Raw genomic sequence first — 8,191 nt, 5'->3', positions numbered from 1 at the left:
CCATGGTGCATCTTAAAAGAATAAGACAATAAGAATGAGCAGCTGTACTTCTGTTCTTCACTTGCTAAATAAACTCTTACCTTGCTGTGACGCTGCCATGCGAGACAACTCTTTCAGGGAATCACAACAACTTGACAGAGACTTCCAGAGGTGGTTCATCTCTTTCTCAAGAATCTTTCACTTTCTGCCGTCTCCTTACTGCCATAACAACGTCGAATCCTCTTTGTCCGAAAGTCACCAAACCTGGAAAACATTGTATTAATGAAGTGGTATGATTCTGATCATTTGAAGTGTAAAATCGATTGAAAAAGACTCTTCAGTCTGGTACCTACCAGCTTGACAGGCACGACCAAGTGTTTCCAACAACAGAAGCCAGAAAACCTTGACCATAAGCGTCAGCATGTCAGTGTGTCCTGCCACAGAAATGTATTGATCATTATTACCAAACATGACTATTTTATTGAGCAAAGTGTGTATGATGTAACCATCTCACCTGCTTTTGACATGTTGACCCCTTCCAACTCCGATGGTTAGTCCAGCACCTGATATGCAGCTCTCCATCTCACCTAGAAAAGAACATAGAATTGCATTTTAGATTATTTACATGATGGGATGTGCTGTAGGTTTGCAAGTTTAAAATAAAATAAATCGCCTAACATGACCTACCAATATAGCAAACTTTTTATTGGAATATAAATATATTTTCGTCCTTCAAAATAACAAACAAAATACGTGTGTGAGTTACATTATAATTTAAAAAGCTAAGTTTTAGCGAACTAGCTCTCGTGTTAACGCACCACAGAATGTTACATTACACGCAATGAAACCTTATTTCTGAGTCTTAAAGCAATAATTATATCTTACCTCAATAGACGAGTGACGCGCACCTGGTTCCGTCAAGTTACTGCACAAATGTGAGCACAAAACGCTATCGATCTTTGTCAACAATTGTGACGTCAACATCAGGAAGTTTGGGGGAAGTTGCGTGTGCGGCAGTTGGAAAACTTTTTAGCTGACGCTAAATTTAAACTAAACTTAACTCGGTCTTTACACAAGCACACATCTACAATTGTATTCATGGCGCTTTTAAACAAACAAGCACAATATCTCATTTTATTCCTGTGGTGTGACGTCCCCACTGGAGGATCAGTTCATTAGCGTGTGTGACGTCACCTCTGCAGGATCGCGATTAATGTTGACAAACGTCACGTAGACGCTCATAATCGCAGCTAAATAAAAAGAAAACATATGTCCATAAACGCAATCTCAACGAAAGATTCTATTTTCATAGGAAAGCGCACCGGATTATAAAGAGGATCAAGCGAAATAACACAGACTTTATTTTACTCATTCATAAAACAATGTCAACATTATGGAGTTGAAACACCTAAAAATATACAATATAGTCACTTTTACAGGACCTTTTAAGCATGTATTAATCCGCGAGAGCCTCTTGACTTCCGCGATGCGTGAACAATCCAAGCTTCAAAAAATACAAATTAAGCATTTTTTACCGATTTATGTTCATCTCCTTAAAGTGGATCGAGGTCGTTAAGCACAATCGGGGTTAGAATCGCAGTGTAGACATTAAACATTTCAAGTGCGCTTCATAGTTTTAGAATTACGGAAGCCAAATGACAACAGCGACACGTCACGTTACCATGGCAACGATGAGTTAGGCGACGCCTCAAATGTAACCCGGGTCGTTTGAATCCGACGTCGGGGGGTGCTCTGTATATCACTGGGTGACCCCGGGTAGGCGAATACCGACGTTTTTGTCCCCCCTGTAACGTTACCTTAGGGACGCCAGGGGGACATTGCACGGCGTAGGACGGTATGACGCCTTGGGTGTGAGGACGTGTTGGGTTTTCCCCTCTTGATGATCAAAAATAATAATATTCTATTAGTTAATTTTTTACATTACTTTTCAGTTTGGGTAAGAAAATAAGTGGAGAAACTGACACCCAAATGACCACTTGTATTTTCAAACTCTCTCTCTCACGTATCTGTGTAGCGTCATGTTGTCAAACTATACACTGTCCTGTTAAGCACTTAAAAAAATAAGATAATACAAATAGTGCAGCAACCCGTGGCTATTCATCCTCGATGCCCTGGCTTCGTTTAGTCTTCAAAAAACATGAAATATGACTTTTTTTTGTTGTTGTCTATTTATTATATTATATATTCTAATGCGCACATTAAATAATATAATCTCTTATTTTTTAAGCGTGCTCCTTCTTGATCGCTTTATATATGGATTCATTCTTGTTGTGCTGACTGACCTTAAAGCCCAATTGTGTGGTACACGGTAGTGATGGGCTGATGGAGCTTTGAGAAGCAACGTCATGTTGTTTAGAGATCAGTAGGTGGATGAACTCCAATAGTAGTTGCCAAGCAGGTTCACGTCAGCACAGTTAATTTACATATTTTGTAATACAAAGGTGAGCATTGAAAGTTGTATGAGCAGACAAGTAAAAAAAATGCATGGAGCACATCTCTTAAAGCGGCATAACCAGATTGTTCCGTTTCTAATAGAATGAAGCTTATCATTCTCTCTCTCTTAGAGCCAGCTTTCTTTGTTAATACAACAGCAATCAGCAGTTGGATATTTCTCTTGACACTTGTGCTTTTTTGATTCTGTTATGAAGCCTGTAATCCAGCAGACCAAAAAAAAGACTTGCAGGACTAGTCAAGCCAGGGGTGCTATGTACTAAGAATTGTGTGGATTTCCTACTAACAACAGCCTTCACTGAAATCCACAAATAAAAAATGTATTCGGATGAATTTGTCATACTTTTTTCCTTTCACATCCAAATCAACGTGGAATTAAGCACAGACGTGTTAATCCCTTTCAACATTTTAATATGTATTGAATATTTTATTGAACCTATACCTGGTTTTCCCCTCTTGATGATCAAAAATAATAATATTCTATTAGTTAATTTTTTACATTACTTTTCAGTTTGGGTAAGAAAATAAGTGGAGAAACTGACACCCAAATGACCACTTGTATTTTCAAACTCTCTTTCACGCATCTGTGGAGCGTCATGTTGTCAAACTATACACTGTCCTGTTACGCACAAAAAAATAAGATAATACAAATAATGCAGCAACCCTTGGCTATTCAACCTCGATGCACTGGCTTCCTTTAGTCATCAAAAAACATGAAATATGACTTTTTTTGTTGTTGCCTATTTATTATATTAGTTAAATGTTCCAAGATAATAAATAAAATGTGTAATGCAAAGAAATTAACTATACTGTTTGACAAATACCACAGGATATATGTGGAAAAGTGTTTATGTACATGAAATGTGGAACTTCAGCGACTAGTTTAGTAACAAATTGTGGAAACAGTTATCTGAATGGGTGGAACCTTTTGTGCCTTGTGTACTAAAACCAGAGCTTAGAATGCAACATGGATATATTGTGGCCTTTGGTCCATTAACTTTATTTTCATTTTGCACAAACATTGCCCGGTGGGCATATGCGGTCCTGCACTCCACTGTTTTTTCGAACTGTTTATCGTGTTGGTAAATCAGTGGAATGTTTATTGTGAATGTGCAGTCAAACGTTCCCGCTCTTAGATCAAGCGAGTAATTTTTATTTTATATTTTTATTATCTTTTAGCATTCATTTTAGTATGGCGTATACGTATATAATAATTTTAATCTAATATATATATATATATATATCTAATATGATACATCTACCTTCTGGGTCTGAGATTGAAGATTTAAATAATTGTATTATTTATTTACATTGCAGTACCTCTTTGTCTGGAGTTGTAATTGACTAAAAAGTTACGTTGGCTATTAGGCGATGGCGTAATTGTATTACATGTTTAGTTTTTTTGGTTGATTTCTAAATCATATGACTTTTGACTAATTTCCAAGCCTACAAACATTCTGGCTGGTAAACCTAATCATGTCCATCAAACAACATGTCTGAGTTGTGCGTCCAAATGTGTCAGTGTATTAGTGGTTGAAATGTGAAACATAGTGTGAAGAAAACAAACACAAAGTGTTGTAGGCCCATGAGGTGCTGTTGTTTGACTGCATCCTAAACATCAATTGAATAATCTAACAAAGAAAACAACTAAAAAATATAACCTGTTCTTCTTGTTTTTGATTGACACATTTATTTTACTTAATCTGTTTTACACTTCACACAGTGTGTTCATTATCCTACTATGGTTGTCTCCTGCTCAGTCCGTGGCAAAGATCACAATAATACATAAACAGTTCGGACAATAGTAGAAAAAAGAGTATTAACAGCATAGTGTGTACTGAACAATCATTCCAAAAGGGTTAAACTGCTACTGATTCATTTTTCATATTTGTAAAAGTACATATTTCTTCTTTGTTCCATCAGGTTCTGTTCAAAGGAAAATATTATTTACAAGTCCCCAGGTGAAGACGGATTACACCCTGAACATGAAGCTTTAACAGGTTTTGAAACTCTGCAGGCATTTTGTGGTAGTTTGTTGGTGATCTGTTGTCATAGTAGTGATGTGGCAGGAAATAGAGTCCAAATGGATGAGCATTGAAGGGCCAAAATCCATACACATTTACATTTTGACAAATTTCTAGTGCCATGCTCACCATAAATAAACCACTACTGAGTCGAGCAGCCTTCACGCCTCTGGAACGCCAGAACTGAGTCAGCTTACTCATATATACAGGGTTCAGAAAGACAGGATGAGATGGACTCTTGATACCTTTAAGGAAGTTTATAGTTTTAAAGACCAAACGGTTTTGGCCAGGTATAGCAATCATGGCATCTCCATGTGGTTTTATCTTCTCTGCCAATATCTGTGTGTAATTTGCATGTCTTTTCCTGAAAATAAAAGAGGAATTAGAAGACGGCTTGAATTAGTTAGAGACCTTAAAGTACTCACATTTCTCTGAAAATGCTTGGGTTGGCCGTCACAAAACTAGATTTATTGCCCACGTGTGTTTTGAAGTCACCATGCAAGGGAGGCAAATTACACCTAAACATAACAAGAACAGGCAAAAACATTTTCGGTCAGAGTAATGGACTATGTGTAAGAGAGGTGAAGAGGAGAGTGCAGCAAGGTGGAAGGTGGAGTAAACTTGGGTCATCTGTAAAAGAATTGTAGCTGATGAAGGAGAGGAGAAGAGATGATGCTGTAATATGTTTTAAGAGTGAACAAGACAAACACAAACTATTGGTACAGAATGTAGTTAAGGATATGTGGAAAAAAGGAATATTACAAATGAAAGTGCGAGTATTCATGGGTGTGTCATGAGGAGGTACAGGAGGCTCCACTGTATTTGCAAACCACTGATGTAAAATGCCGAAAAATCGAGAAAAGATTATGCAGAAAACATTTCTTAATAACCTGATGACAAAATCCGCTGAATCTATCTTCTTCCCACAGTGACTGTCGTAGAGAATTCCTCCATTTCCAACAACAGAACATGTGTCCCAGGTTTTATTGGAAAAAGGATTTTCCTGTTGAAAAAATATTCAAGGAGGAAAAAAAAAAGTATGAACTGTTAGCACTTGATAGGATTTCCATTTCCATGTGAATAAACAAATGATATAGCAAGCATGTTTTCACTATTAGACACATGTATTACATACAGGTGGAATAATCTTGACCAAAGACTTTGACATGTGAGAGTTGACTCTGGTGAGGATTGCGTCTTCTAAGCCATTGCACTGTTTGTTCAGCAGAGATCTGTGGGAATAGATTTATTTGATCTGTAATTATACTGAAGAGCTTAGAAGAACCTCTGAAGAACTTGAAAACATTTAGATTTCTGCACTTATTTGCCTCACATCTTTACAAATGCATTTGGTTTTGCCTCAAAATCACACTGCAGCATATCCCATAATTCCTTACCTGAATTCTTTCTGATGCTGCTGTTGCTTCCACCAGGTTCGAGAATACATTTCCACAACATCCTTAATGAGCTTCCTGTTAGGGAATTCTTATTAGAAAGTGTGTTCAAAGACTTAACCTAAACTAAAGTTTTAGTTATTCTTACTCACTTGCAGCCTTTGCAGAATTGTTTAAGTTTAAGGGGCTGTCTTCTCATCATTGGTAGATTATTTACCATCCCACTGGTGAAACAAAGATAATAAAAAAGATCAATATTAAATATATTATTTTCAAGAAAACAAAGGAATTAGAAGAAATGCCTCAAAACGGTGTTGCCGTGTCCTACATAAACAGACCACACACTGTTTACATGTTTTCTCCACAGGGTGAAGTAAAGCAGACTCTGTTTTTTTTTTTTTTTTTTATCAAACTTTACATTTTTTTTAAGGCTTGTGTTATTTCAGAGACAAGGTGAACCGAAGTCCCAAAAACAAATGTGTTTTTGGTATCCCTTGTGTTGTCTCTGGGTCAAGGTGAACAACCTGCCTGGCTTCCACAAATACATATGCAGTGGTGGAGGTTGTTTACCTTGACTCAAGGTAAGGTAAGGTAAGGTAAAACTTTATTGATCCCACAGGAGGTCTCCTCAAGAAATTGTTTTTTTCCAAATAGCCACAGAAAATACAGCAATTTTGCATAAAAAATAATAAATAAAAATAAAATAAGAACAAGAACATAAAGAGAAAGAACAATGTGATTCAATCTAAGTATAAAGATAAAGAACTCAGAGATAACACAAGGGATAATAATGCAGTGCAACCGACCTGCTAAACGATTGATTTTACATTAAGTGAATCTTTTTATTTGTAGGCATAATACAACATATTTTCACTATTTAAGGTGAGCTTCAGAGCTTCAATTCTTTATCTATTTTATTTTTTTCACAGAGCATAACATTTGTTTTTAGCATAAATAATAGTGAGAGCAGGACATTTAAAAATGTTAATGTTTAATTCATCTTTTCTCAAAAATGATATGTAGAATTTTTGTGACGACCATGCGCTGTTGTCCGTACTAGTGTAAGTAGTGGTGCTGTAATGAAAGATGGACCCGTTTTTTGTTGCGGAACGCCTTTTGTTAAATTATTAAGAATAAGTTAGTAAGTAAAGATATTTTGGTTTCCTTCAAATTCACCTTTGTGGGCGTTTTCTTTTCATTGAATAAATGCTGCGACTTTGAGACGGTCTGTTACATAGTGGTGGCCCGTATGGGGAACGAGGATATCATTCTTGTGTAGAGATTTATATTTTGTTCTAAAAAAGACAATCATTTATAATTGTGTTGTACAACTGTTAAACTCCGTTTATTTGTGTTTGTAAATGTCATCCTTCTGACTGTATCAACAATAAACAATAATTTCTTGATTTTGGTTCAGGGCTAAAGGTGATAAAACAAGAGTATTGTGAACGTTGTATATCTTCTCTTATAATACAATAATCTCATTTTTAGAAATTCTTATCATTATCAGAAAATTATGTCCTTCACTGATAGACAGAGCTCTCTCAGGGATGCAGCTTCTGATCATGTCCACAGTTCACCAGCTAGCTCATGTCCCAGTTATGTGGAAATCAATGATCGCCTCAAGTTTATGAGACCACCGCTGTGACTCATGCTACTCTGGCATTCGGTCGAAACTTGAAGGGTCCACTTGAAAGACTGAGTACACTCACCTCCATTGCCCAGTACAGCTGCTTATTAGACTCTCCATAGGCAAAATAAACTCTTACTTCCTTTTAAGTTGGTTTGAATCGAATACATGTTTAATAATAGATGATGTTTAGAAAAAATATGATTGTTGACTTAACGTCCAAGCAATGGTTCAAATGTAAATGACAATGAATCCCCTGGAAATTACAATTTTATTTTTTTGTGAGTGATAAAAATGCATTTGAGTCATTTCTAAAATAATTAGCTGAGGTAAATGATGCGATTAGATACAAGAAGGAAAATGAAAGTTCCACTTACTCGTTAGATGAGAACAACAATACAGTAACTGCCAAGCTTCCAAGTGTTAGAAGATAGAGAAAAATCAAGCCCTTCATCCCTCTACCCTGTTGTGACCTGAACCATTGGCACATCATATGTGTTAAATAGTAACAGACAAAACACACCCACTTCCTTTCGATCACTCTTGAGATTTTTCACAAAAGATAATCTGATGATGCAAGACATACAGAAAAACCTGATTATTCATCTTTCACTTTTTAAAATCTTTCTGTTATACCTCCTTGTCTTTACTCCACACATTTGTTGTATTTTTTTTAATCACAGGGCATTATT

The 8,191-nt window shown here is 36.3% G+C and overlaps 1 protein-coding gene across 1 annotated transcript; it reads right to left on the bottom strand.

Annotated features, from left to right (window-relative positions):
- Positions 1-4,380: 4,380 nt before the first annotated feature.
- On the bottom strand, positions 4,381-7,953 carry LOC148065343 (alpha-2,8-sialyltransferase 8E-like). Its single transcript, XM_087809274.1, has 7 exons — positions 7,877-7,953; positions 6,022-6,093; positions 5,873-5,947; positions 5,611-5,707; positions 5,366-5,478; positions 4,901-4,993; positions 4,381-4,839 (listed from the first exon to the last, which is right to left on the bottom strand). The coding sequence occupies exons 1-7, from the start codon at positions 7,951-7,953 to the stop codon at positions 4,395-4,397; spliced, it is 972 nt and encodes a 323-aa protein (XP_087665400.1). The 3' UTR covers positions 4,381-4,394.
- Between the last annotated feature and the right edge of the window lie 238 nt (positions 7,954-8,191).

The sequence above is a fragment of the Callionymus lyra genome, chromosome 15 (genome assembly GCF_982586985.1).
Source record: "Callionymus lyra chromosome 15, fCalLyr1.hap1.1, whole genome shotgun sequence".
NCBI lineage: Eukaryota > Metazoa > Chordata > Actinopteri > Syngnathiformes > Callionymidae > Callionymus > Callionymus lyra.
The sequence above is the reverse complement of the archived record's forward strand: the minus strand, read 5'-3'. Positions and strand labels throughout refer to the sequence as shown.

Bases quoted from the DNA above. Each gene is read 5' to 3' on its own strand.
- LOC148065343 (XM_087809274.1), bottom strand. From the start codon at position 7,953: ATGAAGGGCTTGATTTTTCTCTATCTTCTAACACTTGGAAGCTTGGCA. The intron at 5,948-6,021 runs GTGAGTAAGAAT...ATTCCCTAACAG, and splicing joins CAATTCTGCAAAGGCTGCAA to GAAGCTCATTAAGGATGTTG. The intron at 5,708-5,872 runs GTAAGGAATTAT...CTATTCCCACAG, and splicing joins CAGCATCAGAAAGAATTCAG to ATCTCTGCTGAACAAACAGT.